The sequence below is a fragment of the Anopheles nili genome, chromosome 3 (assembly GCF_943737925.1).
Source record: "Anopheles nili chromosome 3, idAnoNiliSN_F5_01, whole genome shotgun sequence".
Taxonomy (NCBI): domain Eukaryota; kingdom Metazoa; phylum Arthropoda; class Insecta; order Diptera; family Culicidae; genus Anopheles; species Anopheles nili.
Genome location: NC_071292.1, coordinates 4,467,102 through 4,485,904, shown reverse-complemented (window position 1 = coordinate 4,485,904; position 18,803 = coordinate 4,467,102). Strand labels below are relative to the sequence as shown.

Below are 18,803 nucleotides of genomic sequence, written 5' to 3'. Positions count from 1 at the left end.
GTCCATCCGCCGGGGAGGTGGCCATTAAAGTGCGGCAAACAGCGGCAGGAAGCTCGTGAAATGCAAAATAATAACTCGCCCGTTTTGCGAGCTGCGTACGGGCTGCATGGATCCGAAGGGCCTCAGTCCTGGTTTCGAAGGACCTTCGCAACAGGCAGCTGGCTGGTGGTGTTGGTGGTTTCAGTCCCGCCAGCCAGCTTATTGCATCGCCGTTATTATTACTCTCCGGCTGGCGTCAATGCACAGGGCCGGATAAAATATGTTTATCAACCCGCCCCACTGGCGAGAGAACGCCGCTGGTTGCAGAAAGCCAACGATGGGTGGCCATTGGGTGATGAATTGATCGTCGCTGTTCCCGGTACCGGTACCGGAATGTTGGGCTCATGCATGTTCGCTTACGCGTCAGGCATCACCGAAACCGGGGACTTGGTGGCGGGAGCAACCGGGACGTCGTAATGCGAAAGTTGATGGCGTTGTGGTTTATCGCTCGAAGGCCGACCCATTTTCCACGGGCAAAAGGGGCTCAGGGAACGTGTCTCGCAAGAGGAGAGTGAAATGCGAGGCGCACGTTAATAGTCTGCATGATCGATTAGTTCCAGCATGCCGTCGGTGCAGTGTAATGTCTCAACTTTCACTACAACCACCACCACCATCAAGCACGCGTGCGTTTTAGTCGTCCGTTCGTCCCTTCGTTCGTCGTGAAACATCCCGGGGGCCGATTGCATCATGAATATTTCGCATCAAGCTGCCCGTTGAGGGTTGAGTGATTGGCTTCGTGGCGTGCATGGATGAAAGGAGCAAAATGGTTGGGTAGATGCGCGAGAATGCGCGATGGTGGCGGATATTAACGGAACGGTTATCGAGAGTGCAACAATGCGGTTTTGCCGGCTGAACGGATACGTCACTGGTGCTCCGGGCAGCCCTTGGGAACGATTAATAACGTGCGACAACGAGCAAAAGGATGGGAGTAAAAGTATACGCTAGGATGCACGCACACTTACACTCGTGGGCCCTTGGCAACGGTTACGTGCAGCCCGGTGAAAATTGCACTCCTTAGCAACGGGTTTTCTCGAAGCACAGAACGCACCGCGAAACCGCAACAGAGTTTGAGTTTCTCTAAACAAACACTCACTCTCTCTCTCTCGCTCTCTCTGTAGACATTGTGTGGCTTTGTCCTCGAGCTTAATCAGACGATTGTGCTGCTTCACTTAGTGGTGGAAAATGGGGATTGAAAAAAAGCAACAACACAGAAGCACCAGCGTTTCGCAAAACCATTATGCAAACCTTCACCGGCACGAGCCCGGGAGCAGGTCTAATGAGAAAATAATTGTATCAAATATGCGCATGGATTATACTTTATGGTTTTAATTTATAAATGTTGTCGCAGACCGTCGCGGCAAGTTGCAGGCGCGCGTCCTCCTCAAGACGATCGTCGGACCAACAACACCAGGAGGGCGCACATTAATATGCATGAGCGCCAAAGCTGGGCAGGCTCTATGCGGTCCCAAACCGGCATTGCGCTCGTGCACTGTACACTGCGTCGGAACTGCATCGAATCGGGCGCGTGAGTGTGAATAATGCAATTGCAGTGTCTGGCGCGTCTTCTGCTAATTCGATTCCGTCATTAGTGCACTATTAGTTAGATACTGGGCTCGCGTCGGAAGCACCCACTTCCGACCGGCTTCAGTTCCACCATTTGTTCCACCATCTTACCTGACTCTCTCTCTTTCTTTCTTTCTTTCTCTCTCTCTCTCATTCTTTCTCTCCTCACAGACGAGCGATCCTTGGCAACCCGGACGTGCCCGGGGCAGCAGCTGGGTGGGCGCAACTGCTACAGAACGACTTCTGGGGCACACCACTGGTGGATTCGGGCTCGCACGGATCCTACCGGCCGCTGTGCGTGGCCAGCTTCCGGCTCAACTACCTACTGGACGGTTTCAAGCCCTTCGGCTACCACCTGGTCAACGTGCTGCTGCATTCACTCGCGACCGGGCTCGTGGTGAAGCTGGCCCGCCATATCCTGCCAGCGGGTGGCCACCGGCCTGGGGCCGCCATTGCGGGGCTCCTATTCGCGGCCCATCCCATCCACACTGAGGCTGTCGCGGGCGTTGTCGGGAGAGCCGATCTGACCGGGTGCATCTTCTACCTGCTTGCGTTGCTCGCGTACATCCGGCACGTCCGTTGGCGGCAGTGGGGTGACCGCCGGCAGTGGGTGGCACTGGGTGGTACGGTTCTGCTCGCGACCGCCGCCCTCCTGTGCAAGGAAACGGCCGTGACAGCTTTAGTGGTTTGCGCGATTTATGACATCATAAAGGGATACGCCGGATCCAGAGATAAGGTACGCCCTTTCAACTGCCTTGGGTGCGGGAGGGGGGAGAGGGGGGGGGGGGTGTCATGGGGGTGGCACCGTCGTCGTCCTGTCCTGCCCCGTCCTGTTCACCGTTTCACACCGGGAGTATACATTTAATTTTAAATATGCTTTATTTATGCCCTTGCCAACCTCGACCAACGTGCCCGCGTACGACGATCCTTGACGCCACAACAGTCCTGCGCCTATAAAACAACACCATGAGGGTGGGTGGTGGGAGTGAGAAGAGAGAAAGAGAGAGAGAGAGGAGAGAGGATAAGGGTCCACCCGGCCCGAGTGGCATTTGCAATCTGCACCGAGGCGGTTGCAGTTGCGTGGCGTTTTCCACCGCCATTACTTCCATCGGGCGCCATTTTAAGCCCGACAATAGGAACGTGGGGCTCGTGGCCACCATCGGGGATTGTGCAATGGCAAAATGATGCGGGGGAGGCGGAGGTTGGCTCGTGTTTATGACAATTTCAGTGAAAAGAAAAATAGTGCAGGCCCGCCCGAGAGAATGGTCGCATTCCGACGTTCGGAATCGCGCTCGAGATAAGCGTTGTTGTGGGATTCGAGTTTTTAGAAAACCTGCGAGCTGTAAGGCATCCTTTCCAGCAGCCAGAGCTGCTCGAGAAGTACACACAGAAAGGGGTCCAAGCATGAGAAGAAGAAAAAAAAGCGTCCGACTCTCTCCCGGAAGAATGGAAAACCTCGACGGGGTCATAAAATGCATTGACGACGGCGTTTTCATTGGTATTGGGTGAATTTATTTTCCCAAAGCGCTCCCACCACGTCGAAATAAATAATCGATAGAATATAAATAGCCAAACGCGTTGGCACCGTTAGCAGTTGGTGCGAAGCGTGCAGTACTGCGTGTCGGCACAGTACAGCAAGTCCCCCGGGCAGGCCATCTTAAGCTTGATGAACTTGTTCGGACCCTTCTGGTGGCACACGTAGTAATTGTTCTGATCCATCGGATCCGGCATGCGTCCTTCCAACCTGCACCGGGGTACCTTTTTCACCTGCACCGGTCGCTTTTTCGTCTTGGTCTTTGGCTTCGTGGTCGGTTTCTTCCTCGTAGTGGCCGTCTTCCTCGTTTGAGACCCCGGATTTGCCGCCATCGACGGAAGAAAGATGACCTTCTGTTCCGTGGACGATCCGGCACCATTTTGAAACCGCAACCTGTTCGCTTCCAGCCGGATCAGCTCGACGTACTTTTGCGCCTTCCGCAGCTCGTTCCGGATCTGCCCGATGGCGGCTGGTTCCTTGTTCGTGCGTAGAAGTGGCCGCGATACCACCGGGGATGACATCTGCGCCTTGCAGCGTTTGTACGAGGACATGTCGCACATGCGGGACTCCTTGTTGAATGCCGTCATCGCTGGACAGGTGTACGCCTGGAACACGCCATTATGCGGGTTACAGATGTAGTACCGGAAGCAGTCGGTATTGTTCGGTTGACGGCTACCGACCATACACACCACAACCGAGATACGCGCATCGTTCGGGTTGGCATCGACCAACGGCTGCATGCTGTCTTTGTACTGCTCGTAGTCGAAGGTCGCATCACCGAGCGTAAACAGCTTCCGTTTGAAGTGTGTATCTGTATTGGCCGGAAGGCCAGCGAGATTTTCCGAACCATCATCCGAACTTTCATCATCGTTTGTGGTGTGTGTGGCAGCGGTTCGTAACAGTGGCAATGGGAGATCTTTCTCCGAACTCTCATCATCTGCATCACCATCGAAGGACTCGATCGAGTCCTGGAGCTTCATGTGATCGTACGCAGAATCGGCGTAAGTAGGCAAACCTCCTCCACGTGCAGGAAGTGGTCCCATGGTCGGATAGTACGACGATGAAGGCTCCAACCCAAGGTTTGGCATTTGCATCGGCAGTGGAAACGGTGGTACATTCATCATCGATTGATGCAGGTTAGAGCTCGCGTATGGGTTCGCGTACGCTGCATTCTGATACCCGGGTGGTGGCATCATCTGATAGGGTCGCGAAGGATAGAACATGTTCCCGTAGGCATCGTACAGCACCTGCGGATACATTGTGTTGTTTGGTGGAGAGTTTCGCAAACCTTCAGGTATTCCACTGGAACTCGCGCTCATTATCGGGCCAGAGAGCTGGGTAAGTTTGCTATCCACCGACACCTGACTTGCTGCTTGAGGTTGCTGTTCCGTTGATGTTGGCATCGGTGACGCATTTACCGATGGCGTTGGGTTTAAAGAGATCGGAATGAATATCGGCTTCACGATCGGATCCTTTGCTGGAGCTGGCGGAGCGGAGTTGGTCTGTTGATTCGCAATCGCTTGCCGCGAGATGTCAAGGATGCTCTTGATGATGTCCTGCATACCAGGCGAAAGGTTGAGCAACGACGAAGGCGCCGCCTCAGTCGTCACCGGTGACGCAGTCGTCTGCTGGACATTACTCTTGATCGCTTCCATGGGTGCGGGAGTTTTGTACGAAAAGAGATTCTTATTTATCGCCGTATCCGCCAAGTGGTTCAGCTGCTTCTGTTGGTTCACGATCTGCTTCAGATGCTCGAGGTACTTGTTTTCGTCCATCCGAACCGGCTGCTTCGCTTTATGCTGCTGACCATTCCGAGTATCGTAGTACGCCAGGAACGACTCGAGCTGCGATGTGCTCATGGTGGTCAGTGGCTTTTCCGACGGTGACTTCGTGTCTATGGTGGCTGTTCGATGTGCTGGAAGTGCCGTAGTAACCTCGTCAGACATCTGGTCCGCGTTTCCATCACCACTGGATTCGATATCGTTCAGCTCGGACGGTGACAAGCTGGGTGGTTTCGATTCACCGGAATCCGACAGCAGCGATTCCTTGGATCGTTCGTCACTGTCCCAGTCCGAGAAGGTGGAATGCGATGGAACTCGCAGATTGTCTATTCCGTACACGTTCTCCTCACTGTGGCTCTTTTCGTCCTCGGCTGAACCATTGCATTCCCACTCACTGTCTGTGGGAGGAAAAAGAAAGAGTGTGAGAGAATAAAATCGTTGTTCATTTTAGTCAGCATCCAAGCGAAAACTGCTATGGCATAGTCTGGCTTTCGAAGAACTGCCCGATGGATCGTGTTGATCTTGTTTCACGTTCCATTAACACTCTTGCCCGTCCTGCCGTCAACATGTCGTGTGACCTGCATACGCCACGTTGATAGCACAAAGTTTCACTTATCACACGTATCAGAACTAGGCTAGGTGGGATGGGAGGGCCCAACGCGATGCTCTAGTTTCAACCTCGTGTACTTCGCCACAACATAGCGGTCAATTCCATGAATGAGCTAACAGCCAACTTGCTTGCATTTGTTGCACTCACCTGGAACAACGCACGCGCCCAGCTTGTGCATGTACACCAGCCCTTTCTGGCACTGGGTCACGACCCAAACGTGGGCATCCTTCGACAGCACCGTACACCGGAAGTACTGATCGCACCGTGACACATGTGGGCGAGTTGTCTCGGAACACGCGTCATCTTGCAGGATCTCTGTGCCGGAAATGGTCATCCGGAGCATGACGACCGACAGCACAAGCAACTCTCGAAGCACCATCGTGACGCACTGTTCACATAGGTCTCACGTTACTCCAGTTTCTAAGGCTAACTTCGCCTTTTGCACGATGCACTCTAGATACGGGGGTATCGATTCCTGGGTCGTTGGCAGAACAACTAATCTGCGATAAATCCACGACGAGGAGCGTGACCTTCTCGAACGGGTTGTTCGGTTAGAGTGAGCTCGATCGCCTTCTGCACGCCTGCAGATGTACGCTCGAGTGCGAAGTGAAGAAAGCAATTATACGGCCTTTAGCTTGCTGGTTCGTGAAACGTTCCAACCTTCAGAGAAAGCACCACGCGATCAGAAGTGAGAACGGAATGGCATGCGCGATTGGACTCGTAGTCACGATGGGCTGAGCTGAGAATTGTTGAGCCACCGTGTTTACCCAGCGCGTTAGAGCATTGCGCTGGCAAACCACGGAGGGCGCGAATTGAGGGTTGCAAGCGTTAGGGCGCGAACTGCCAGCGACCAGCTTTCTCGCAGTCACACTTTCACTGGTTTCGTGTCGTCTGATACCATTTATCGGGCGTGGTGTTTTTTTCTTGAATGTGCTCCACCGACATGCACTTCTGGGGGATGTAGGCCGCAAACTACGGGTTTTTTTAGCACTCGGGCGAAGAATTCATCCGTTGGTGGTGAATCTGGCATACGAAGCTACAGAAAAGGGTCAGAGGGCATACATATTCGTTCAAATATCGGGGCTAAAAGTACCTTAAAAGAACACATGGTTGTCTACGCACATTTGCTGTTATCTGTCATGATTTTTGTTTGTTTAAAAAGCAGAGGTACTTTTGTGACAAAGGTACTTTACTTCAGAGTTCATATAACTAGTCAGTTGACCTGTAAGTCGGTTCCATGGCTCCAAAATGAATCGTACAACCCACGCTGGGAAGCCAAATTTCGCCTCCAATCACGTAATACATATGCCTGAACACATCATTTACCTTGTCCGGACGGGTCGAGAAAAAGAACCACGCATTAAACCAACCAGTACCAGCTAGCATGATCAACCAGCAGAATAGAGCAGAGCTCACAGCTTCACCGCTTCATTTATCTTGGGCCGTTAATCAAAACCATCCCAAAGTAGTGAGTCCATATTTTTCTCGGCAAACAAACCCGGCAAACGCGGTGCAACAGCATATCAAAAGTGAAATCCACCCAGCTCCGAATAAAAACAAAAAACAAGGATCACGAGCTTGTACACACGTGTTTGTGCGCGCGATACGGCACACTGTTTGCGTGTATGTGGACGTGTATTTGCTCATTCGTTCGGAATGGCGAATGAAGTTGATAGCGAGGCTGAATGAAACTATTCAAGCCTTTGGAGCCATTTTTCCATCCGCCGGGAAGCATGGCAGAGAAAGCAGAGAAACGCCTGAAAATAGCCCGATAGCATGCGACAAGGAAAGCAAGTGCACAGACAGAAACTCAAACACAAAAAGCGGAAAAGTAAGAACCAGCGACGGGACAACGTGCCACGAAGCCGGAGGAAAGGACATCCAGAGGAATAATCAACGGCACCATTGATCAAGTGGTGCAACCGATGCTTTTGTTGTCGAGAGGCACCAGTCGTGGGGCAGGTCATGGAAAGCGGAATGGGGGTAGGACGGGGAGCTAACGGTGCCGGAGCATACCAATGACGGAACTCGGTGCAAGCGAACGAGCATTCGGATCGGTTGGAAATAAAAAAGGAAAAGGCCATCCCAGCGGGCAAACGCGCAAAGAATGTCCTGACAGCGGCCCTACTCCGGCGTGGGACTATGGCGGGAATAGAAGAAAGGTGCCTATCGATTGGGCGGCCAGAAGGACCTAGGCTGGAGAGGGGAATCCTTGCCCCCCCCCCTCTTCCCTCCGCATCACGGAACACAAGGCGGTACCGATCCGGCATACTTTACAATCATCTTTCTCTCGGTGAACAACCGTGAATTTAACTCCATTCAAATATTTGCTTTCACTCTTCCAGATTCCAATTCGTTTCGGGAGCCTTTCCCGGAACCGGTTATGTGTGGGTGTGGCTGTGTGTGTGCTCTCTCTCTTTCTTTCGTTCTCTCTATTGCTTTCTCTGTTTCGCTATCGTTCTCTTTGGTGTGGGGGTTCATTCATGCACTTGAGCACGCCCGTTCGTACAAATCCTGTGTCGTTGGGACAGGACCTCGAACCGAATGGGAACTTTGCACTCCCCGAAAGCCGGGAGTTTATGTCGACTTACTCCCCCACGTAGGTCCTGCTGCTGGTGTTTTCCTTGCCGATTCGTACCATCCTTTCACCCGGCAGTCGCACGTTTGGTTCGTTTTGCGATTTAATGTGCCGCTTTTTTCGTCTTCAGGTGGTTCCTCGGCTCGGTGGTGCTTCCGGCGGCTGCAGATTGGCACCGGTGGGATTGCGATAAATTTGGAATTCCCTGCTCTCCGTGCGGGATTGCCGGTGAAGAGCAGACGCAGCGTGGGTCATGACTCACCTGAGCGTTCGTTCGACGACCATCGCACAATAACTTCCGAAAAGGCGAAGCGCATCGAGCGCACAAAACGATGCACTTTCTCCAAACGGATGCGATCCCTCGCTCCGGATTCCCGCACGAGTTTGGACCAAAACCTGGAACCTGGACCTAAAAGTGACGCTAAAGAGGCAGCAGCTCGCAACCGAGTTAGCATGCGCGTACGTGCGATTTCTGCTCACAATTGAATGTTCCTGGTAAACAGATTTATTTCATCCGTTCCGGATCAACCGGTTGACGAGCGTCGGTGGACGAGATCGAGCCAAACGGGATGTGTTGTCGTGGTGTCGGGCCATTTTGGTATCCTTTTGCATCCCGCCACCGTAGAACGATGCCTTTTGTTCCGGGCTAAAGGGTAGCGCTGACTCTGGCCATTCGAAGGCGTTAGCGAATGAATCGAGTGGCCTTGGGATTGGTAGGATTTATGGCGCAGGATTCACCGTACGCAGCCACTGCACGTGTCTTACTTACTGGGTTTGAAGGTGGTGCAATTTATTCAATAACCATCGAGTACGGCGCGAGTGATCTGCGGAACATAAAGCACGGATTTGTACTCTCTCCCCTCGAAAGGGAGGTTCAACCTAACGGGACAACCCGTAAAACGTTGCATCTGCCCGAACGAGTGACTTTATGTTCATCAACGTGAAAGTGGTCCCGACACCTACGGCTTACGATGTTAGCCTGTAACGCGAAAAGCACACCAATTGCATCCTTCGTTCGTGTTTCGGTGCCATCTTTGCCAATGCTTGCATATTTGATGTTGCCGTTTTTTTTTTCTTCGTTCGTTCAAGTGCAATCGAAACGCAGCAAAACATCGCATCGGAATCGTTCACATTTTAGCATGTTGGCGTCTCATTTTTGTCCGTACGAATTGCGTTTTTTTGCGTTTGTTTGCGTCGTACTTTGAGCCAGCTTCTTCTACAGCCAACTGCCGAGCCGAATGCCATTCCGTGTCACTCCACCCGAATCCAATCAAGAGCCGGGCAAACATGCAACTTGCATTACAAGTGGATCGCAAACAGGGCCAGTGACAACTCGGCCCCGCTTCATTCAGGGCGCCTTGGATCGAAAATCTAATATCCTGAACTCATTTTCAGCCCCTGTGCGAAGCGCGCGATCAAAGTCACCATTGCGACCCGTTGCTACAACGACGGTGCCATTGCTCTTGATTCGCGTGTTTTCTTTTTCTGTCTCTTTGCTTTACCTTCCAAAAAAGCTCTTGGATCCCTGATGAGCTGAGCCAATGGGTTGAAGGAACCGAACGGTTCCGACAGAGTGGGGCCTTAATTCCGCAGCCCGATTTTCGATTGGAGAAGTACATCAATTTAAGTTCACCCATTTGGAGCTCATGAATTCCGCTTTACCGGGATTGCAGCGTTGATTATGGGAAAAGTTAGTCCACTTTCGCTCGCAAGATGAGCCCTCGAGCAGAAGGGTGAAAAACATCTCCCATTATCAACCCGCTCCACCCGCTCGCAATCTCGAGTCGTCGAGTGGTTTTCTCTCCTCGGTTCACCACCGGTTGCACCTTGATCGTAGCGAAGCAGCGCACCAACTATTTTGTGCTGCCAGCGAGGAAATTAATATTCCAGGCCACGCTGAACGCCTCACGTCCTTCCGGCGGGGGGGGGGGGGGCAATGTTCCTTTCAAACAACCCTTCAGAGCCACGTGGCGGTGTGGGTGAGCTTGATTGCACGAGAGCCACCTGTACACCCGAGAGCCACCTATCCACGTAATCGACACGATTGTCGAAGAAGATGATCACAATAATAACGCTCTGATGAGCCGTGGCGTCGGACGCTAACTGGGTGTGGGTGGGTTGGTAAAACTTTCGCCCTTTTCCGGTTGGGAAATCGACCCCTTGATGCGTGGTAACTAGCAGCTGCTGACCGCGAAGGATGAGGCGCCATTTCATTCATCTCGCTTGTGCTCCTTCACCACGGAACTCGAGGAGCTTGAAACTATCGATACACGACCCCGCCCGAGAGCTGTTGTGCGCTAATAAGTGCTGCTGGCCTGGGGCTGCTTGAAGAAGGAAGAAATCGATCACGAAGTAGTGCGCACTCATGCGAACTTGAATGAAGGGCTTGTTGGAGGATGCTGTCGTGTCATGTTGAGTATGTGAAGCAGCCCCTCAAAGGAACTATTTTTTATTTCTCGATCATTTATTAAGCTTTGACCAAAGAACCGATTAGCGCAAGTTGCTTCCGTCAAGTGGTTTTACCTCGGCCATTATTCCTTTTGCCGTTGAACGCAGAAAAGCCTTCCGAGAACCGATTTCCATGACGCCGCGCTGGCAAAATAGCATGTACAATCCTCGTTTAAGTGCGATTTAAGGACGGACCATTTTCTGGCTATTTTACCCCGATCTGCCGTGACGTCGACAGCCAAATTGTGTAAAAGCCGCGCGTAAACCCTAATCTCTTTACTACGGATAAGCGGCGTTAGATTTCTATCGCGTCAGCATTTGCACCGATGCCTTTTCGGCGAAGGAGTTTCGATTTTTGAAACCCTTTTTCCGATAGGCTGGCTGAGAGAGCGACCGAGCGAAAAAAACCCACTCGCCCTTAGGACGAAGAAAAATCTAGTAACTGGGAAGCTGCTCACAAGCAGCGACCATTGTGCCTGAGTTCTTGAAACTGCCAGAAGTTTCTGCCGGTTCCACTTGGGTCCTGATGAATGAGAAAGGCCGAAACTTGCGCTAGAGCATGGGAGAAAAACGAAAGAATAAAAAGCTGGGAAAACCCCAAACTGCCAAACACGAGCCCATAGGTGGTGCTTCCCCTTCTAGGAGTTCTATTTGTAAACGCTTGACGAATATCCCTCGCTGGTTGTGTTTGCGAAATGGCGAAAAAGGGTCTACACTGCCGGCATCAACAATCAAGCTACTATTTTTAGCGGTGTGGCGTACCATCATGGGATCATGAAGGATTTCCTGGCCCGAAGCAATAATAGCATCGCGCATCGGAACGAACTTCGATTATTTTCCATCCCGTTGGTGGCCATCGGAAGGAAACAGTGCTCTCGGATGTGCTTCATCCATCAGCCTCACCGAGTGGCCTGATTTTTAACCCACTACCCCAAGATAATGATTGGTTCGACTTTTGCATGTGCTGTGTGTTCAAATCGATGACCACAAACAGTCGGAACGGGGCCAAGAATCTAAGGATCAAATCCGAACGAATTAAATCACTTACCTGCAACTTCTGGCTGCAATTTTGCCGCAGCATACCAATTATCAACCCAACCCAAGCCTATCTCCAGGTGCACGCGAACGAACTCGTCTGAATTATCATTCCACCCCATCAGGTGGCTTCACTGCTGGGTGCTTTATCATTCGATTCGGACCCTTTTCCCTTGATCTCTCTTGTAAGCACCGACGCTGCGCATGGAGAAGCTCTCCACCGGTGGCCACAAAAACGTCCGTCCGTACAAACTCTCACCGGCCTTCGAATCAATTGAATCCGCAACAGGATTTATCTTTCTGAATCAACCGTTTCATCAGCGATTAGCAGCGAGCGAAAGAAGCAGAGAGGCGATGAAACGGTTGATCGGAATCAACCACAAACCGCAGAAGAAATTCACTTCCGAGCTCGTTAGCAATCGATTCCGTCATGCTGGTCGGCGATTACGGGACCGGGCGTTCTTTTGCCGGCGTTTTTCCCAAGCAACTCCTTTTTCCCGCCCAGTTCCACCCACCAAACCAACGGCACTTGAAACGCCGACCGGAGGCATCGCATTGCAAGGAAATGAACGGAAAAGCGATTTCCAGAAGCCGACGCCCGTCATAGGAATGGGCCTTCGACGTTTCGCCTTCACTCCTCCGGCAAGTGGAGATGAGCGTAAAAAGAAAAATCGTTACAAATGGAAATGCTGTTTGCTCAATCATCGGCATTATCGGCCGACTCGTCATTATGAATGGACGCTTGACTTCTGCGGCTCACGCGGTGGAAGGGCTAATCATTAGGGCTAAAAATGCCTTCCACGCGCGGGTTATTTGCATAAGCATGATTTATCAAGTGAGAAATTAATAATCTACTCATCGCACGGATGACAAATCGCTTTGATGATGCTGCGAGATGTCATTGGGGCATCTTTTTCCTTGAAAAATGACCCACTTGGGTTTTTAAACGGTGCGATTTGATGCGCTTTATCGCTGCACATAGTTGGATCCTTTAATTTCTCGCTCGATTCCGCGTCGATGTTAAGAGCTACACGCCAAGTGAATGTTCGTCCGTTCTTGCAAACGGACCATCATTATTTCATCGACTGCAAGAACCGCCACCGGCCTAGCTGCAGGATGGAATTCAATTTGCTGGATAACGGAAAACTTTGAGCCGCTGATAAAGGAGGATAGTTTACAAGTTTTACAATTATTTTTTGCCATCCCCCTTTCCAGCCGTCCCCGGCTGGGCTGATGATCTGGCTGTGGTAGCCTCACTGCCCCGGGATCGAGTTTCCAGCTATCGAGCGCAAAACTTTCCTACCCCAGCTAATCAGATCCTTCCCGTGGCCTTTACAACTAATTGGCAATTTGATGCAGAGTGGAAACCGAAATGAATTGAAACTTCATCCGAGGCCCGGATCCGGGGGCTGTGTGTCTTGCCATCAATCGATCCGGTCGGCAAATGGAGGAGCTATTCATCAAACCCAAGCTCACCTGGCCGAGGAAAATCCAGTTCCCAGAACGATGTGGTGGGTGGAACTCTCGTGCGGGAAACTATTTCAGTCGGGCCGGTTCCCGGTGCTATCGATATGGGACGACCCCTGTTCCTGTCACCTTGTGCTGATCGAATTTGGCCCTACTTTCAGGCAGGCCGGCGTGGAACTCGAAAAACAGACTCACTCTTTGGAGCGATTGAATTAATCAATATTGGTTCACCTCACCTTGGCACGCTTGCACGATTTTCGGTGCCCATTCCCTAACGAAGCCCGGAGAAAGTTGCCATAACTAAATAAGCCTTCCAAAACAAAGCTTCTGGCTCCGGTCTGATGCAAACGGCAAACGAACGGATGGCTGAAAATTGGCTGTGCTTTTAAAGCCATTTTATAGACTGTCTTGTCGAGCACCACCAACAAGCTCGCTTTATTCCATGGGCTGCTTGAGCTGTAAACGACACGCTGCAGAAACAAGCGCAATAAAAAGGACAACTCCACTTGCATGGAGATTGCTAGGGAAAACGATTGTCCTTCGAATGCTCCTATTCGAAACACCGATAAACTGACGCAATCGGCTCCTTCAACGCACCCGCGTGGAAACGCTAGAGCCCATTTGCTGCTGCGTATTTTCCCACCAATCGCGCATCTCGCCATTGTTCGTCGCGCAATTTCCCAGCGCGCTAAACGATCGGACAGCAATCGAAAATCCGAGGCTCCGACTGCACCGTGGTGGTGGTTTCGAGCGGTTCTCGAAGAAAATAGAAGCACAAACCGCTCGACTGGAGCGTCGAAATTGAACTCCGGCATAGTTGGGCCAACTTTTCTCATCTCATCAAGTTGATCCGCACCGCTCACGCGCGCACGGGTGCAAAAGTTGAATGGAATAGTTATTATTTAGTTTTTATTGTCGGTCTCGTCGCCCACCAACCCCAGTTTTGGGGGTTTGGGTTTCGATTTCATTGATCAGTGTGAGGGGAGAGGGCTGAAAATCGAATTATTCAGAAAATCCCGCCACCTCTCAGCGCGCCCTGACTGCGGCAGTCAGGGTGTCAGCAAAGGATCAACAGCTACAAAACCGTCTGAAGGGACGGTGCACATCCTTGAGCAACGTCAAAACTTTCCGCTTCCGAAGATGGATGTAAGATTCCAAGTTAATGAATCTTCATCCCACCCTACGATGGCCACCCTAGCGGAGCTAGAGCCGGAGAAGCGTTGATGAGCTTGAGGTTTACAGTTTCCTAACGCCAAGGATCGGTTGGTGGAAAGTTTTGTCCTTCGCGCGTTCTCCGTAGCCCAATCTGCGCCAGCTCACGCTGAAACCGATCGGTGGAATGATTGTGAAACGGTTTAGTGCCACCCTTTACACGATCTCAATCGCCGGGCGGGTTCTTTGTAGCGGCAAGGATCCATTTTCTTGAGACCGAACCGTTCGACCCGATCGATATTCTCAATTTTGAACGCACCCATGTATAACCAGCTTTTGAGTGGTTTCTGTGGAAAGCCATTACGGTGGCGTTGGAGTTGGGGGTCATCTTGCACTCGCCCGGTTTTGGGTGGGCAAATAAATTAGTTGCCCATAAAGCGAGGTGCTGCGGAGCAAACCGGACGGAAACTTTACACTACTTTGCGTCGGCGAGAAGGATCAACTTTTGCGCTCCATGCTGGTGGAACAGAAAAAGCGCTCAGCGTACCTCTTCTCAAACATTGCGATTGATATCGAACCCGATCAATCGGACTCGGCCCGCGATGGATGGAAATTAAAACACCAGTTGGGCCGATCAAACCAACCGGGCTTGAAGGGGCAATAAAGGGCGTTCGAAGTTGGAAGTGATTTTTGATTCTTTTCGTTCTATTGCTTTCGTCCTGAAAGAGAGGGCAAAAATAAAATCTGAAATGCCGAACGCGCGCGGACACGGATCGCAAAGTTCTCCCGAACCGGACGAGCAGCTTGACGGTAGAGTCCTTTTCTTAGCCCGCAGGCCACATTCATCATCCGTCCAATTCTGACGCCCGACAGCCGGTTCTAACGATCAGGGCAATCGCCCATCTTCGATGGAGCTCTGTTCGCCGTAAATTCACCTCACGTCCCACTGGCACCTGTTCTGTGACAATATTTGAACGTGTCCCTGGGATGACTATTTTTCCTTCGCCTTCGATCATATTCCATTAGCGGCCAGCGTCGACCTTTTCGAAGGAAAACTGGCACGACATCGTTTTTTCCCCGTCTTCGCCCAAAGAGAAAGTTCAGAATTCAAGTCGCTCTCCATCATCAATTGATTGCCATCGCTGCAATCCTCCAGCCGGTGGCCTTTTGCAAGCCCAGCGCCTCACGGAACACTTCGCTCGAGGATGGCTCGAGATGGCACAAAAGCACAAACGCTCGTCCGCTCGTCCAGCATTCTCCACATCCAGTCCGGTCGGAGGCTGCGAGCGAGAAGAAATATGTCGCAAATAAAAATCTACTTGAGCACAAACATTGACTCTGTAATAGAATAATCCAGCTGCTGTCGTCCTCGTCGACGACGTCCCTGGCGAATCTCGGGACGATCAGAATGCCGAGATGCCATACCTACGCAGCATCGAATTATTGGCTGTGTCAATGTGTTGCCAAGGGCCGAACGCCACAACGCCACCGTTCGTCCGTGCGAGATGAAGAATCTTTTTATTCCCCCATTATGAACCCATCAAAAGTCAATGATCCTCGACCATCGCCACCGCCGCGCTGTCTGTCCCGCGCTCGCGCGAAAGCTAATTCATTCGCCGTTGCAGCACCCGGCACGCCAAGATGGCGGAGTCGATACGACCCGGCCGCAACGATGGGCCACGTGGCGCGGCTGCATGATTTATTTACGCTTTAATTAAGGCTGAATAAATAATTCAAGATGGCAAAGTTGGTTCAGTGTCGCGACGTCTCGGAATCAACCGCGAGACCCCACGGCTACTGTAATATGTATGCGCGGTCACGGGGCGCTTAATTAGACGGTTCTCTCCACTGGAAATGCTGTCAGACGCCGCAAAATGCTGTCAGAGGGCAAAGTTTGGCTCGAGCGCACGTGGGGCGATGTATAGCTGTCAAATTTTCCTTCCAACGCCTGCTAGGATCCGTGGCGCGTCAATATTCGCTTTGTTATTAACTTTGACGTAGTTTGCTTTTGTTCACGATTCCTGTAGACGTACCAGTTTCGGCTCACGTTAATATTCGCCCTCGTTTGTTCTCTTTCCTTGCAGCACCGGGTACGAAGTCTCGGCATCATCGCCCTCTCACTGGCCGTCATCGTGCACTGCCGGTTGACGTTACCGCGGCCAGCCACGCTGTTCTCGACCGCCGATAACCCAACGGCCAAAAGCGGCTCCCTATGGACGCGGTTCCTCACCTTCACCTACCTGCCAGTGGTCAACTTCGAGCTGCTCGTCCTTCCGGACGTGCTCAGCTTCGACTGGGGCATGGACGCCATCCCTCGGATTGGTTCCGCGTTTGACCGCAAGGTGGCGCTGGCCGCGTGCTTTTATCTAGCTCTCGGATGGGCTCTCTTCTGCAGTGTCCGGGCATTGGGTAGGTCCTCCGGGCAAACGTCGACCATCTCGAGCGCTCCAAAGACCACCGGTTCCAGCTTCAACCGGAAGCTGACCACCAAGCTCAATCTGCACCGGTTTCGCACGGAGACGCATCCGGACGATGGTACACTCGCGTCTCTTCAGCTGCAGACGGACGGAACCGGCGAATGCAGCGTTTGCAAACAGGACAGTACCGCCCTGCAGCATACCAGCGCCTGCCAGACCCTGCACAACAACAATGGCCTGTCATCCATCATCTGCGGGTGTGCGTACGCGCCGGAATACAAATATTTATCACTAGCGCCTTCGACACTGTCGCCGGGGTATTTCCCGTGCAAGGGTTCACCACGATCCAGCAGCAACAGCCACGACGGTGTCGGTTTCACGCAGAGCTTCCCGGGCAAGAAGTTCGCCTGCCATTGGCCACTGGGGTCAGCATCTCGAGAAAAGCGACCCAGTTCGGAACACTTTCCGTTCGGCACGTTACTTCCACACGCGGTGTCCGACATCTCAGCGCCCTCGTCCTTATCCGGATCGTCGTACAGCTCGTCCTCGTCATCGTCCTCGAGCTCGTGTGCGTCCTCGGTGCGAGGTGACAGCCCGGATGCTTCAGTAGACGAGCCCAGTCTCGCGCCCGGATCCTTACACAATTCGCCTGCGGCCGCCCTGCTGATGTCGGTGGCCCTGCTGACGTTGCCCTTTCTGCCCGCCAGCAATCTGCTGTTCTACGTGGGCTTTGTCGTGGCCGAACGCATCCTGTATCTACCCAGCGTCGGCTACTGCTTGCTGATCGGGCTCGGAGCAAGTGTCCTGACGGATGGTGTCAGTGTAGCTCGCGGCCACAGCTCGACCACCTCAGTTCCAACCATTTCCACCGGTGGAAAACCGCCAACCGGAAGAAGCCATCGTCGAGGAGGTACGAGCTGGGTGAATATCCCCATTCGCAAGTGTGTGGCCCTGGTGGCTCGTGTGGGCGCGAAGGGCACGTGTGACAGTGTGGGTGCCAGTGTAGGTGATCCGGATACCGGTGGTGGCCGGTACGGGAAATTGCGTGGCCACCACGGTGGTGTGGTGTCTGGTGCAAGTGTCGTTGGTGGAACCACCGGAAAAGCCGCTCGATCGGTGGCCCCGGGGCGAAGTGGCCGAATGGGTCGGGGTGTGAAAGCCCTAGGTCCTGGACGGCGCCAACTCGTGCTTGCGTGCGTCGGTTTGTTGCTGGTTGCGTATAGTGCGAAAACTGTGCGCCGGAACCGCGATTGGACGGACGAGGAAAGCCTGTTCCGGAGTGCGATCGCCGTCAATCCCCCGAAAGGTAGGTGTCATTTTTTTTTGCTTCTTCATTCAGCCAACTCGATATCCCTCGCAAGGGACCAAAGGCACGTTTTGCACGCCGGCCTACGGCGCCTGTTTCCGATCGCTTCCCTCTCCATTTCCATTTTGTCACGAGGGTGGATTTCGGCGAACATTTCGGTTGTTTCGCTCAAGTGTCACACATAAAGACGAACGCGCGGTGCGATAAAAGATAAAATTTAACGCCAGTTTCGTCCACCGGCTGGAAGGATGAAGCGCGATGGCTGATTTTTTTTTTAGCTGTTCTCTCATCCATTCATTCCCACCCCGGTGGGGGAATTCATCCACGGGGCCTTTTCCGAAGCCGTTCGCGTGTTGAAGCTCCTTAAAAAGCGCTTCTTCCGAGTTCTTATGCCTGCCGCTCACCAGCCAACACCATTGACATAAGCATTTTACGAGAGTTTAAAGTGATTCAAGCGTACACGGAGCGTATTTATGGCCGGCACTGCCGCCGGCCGACGTTGGGATCCCGTGCCGGTGTGGGTTTAAAAAATTTACAATCAACCACGCCTCCGCCTTCACCTTGCAGGACATGATTCCGTTGGACATGGCCATTTTTTTTTCTCTCTCCTTCACCCGCCAGCCCAAAGAAGCTTAATGGAAGACTGTAAAAGGCGACGGCGTGAAGCGGAGGGAAAGAGAAAAACGCAAAAAAGTTCCTTCTTAGCACGGTTCCTTCCGCGGAGCAGATAACATTTTGTTATGGGTGTATAACGTGGAACAGCCGAAAAAAAAATGCACGAGAAAACGATCGTTAGAAGGGATAAATAAGCGGAGCGCGCTGGCATAATGCAATGTAAACTTGTAGATTTTGTGCCCCGTATATTTTAGGGGA

General features: G+C 52.3%; 1 protein-coding gene across 1 annotated transcript in view; it reads left to right on the top strand.

Annotated features, from left to right (window-relative positions):
• The window catches only part of LOC128726905 (protein O-mannosyl-transferase TMTC2), a 117,436-nt gene that overhangs the window by 44,087 nt on the left and 54,546 nt on the right, over positions 1–18,803 (top strand). The window contains exons 3-4 of the mRNA XM_053820751.1: positions 1,774–2,338; positions 16,292–17,930. Coding sequence (XP_053676726.1) covers positions 1,774–2,338; positions 16,292–17,930 — 2,204 coding nt within the window. The remainder of the gene's footprint in view (positions 1–1,773; positions 2,339–16,291; positions 17,931–18,803) is intronic.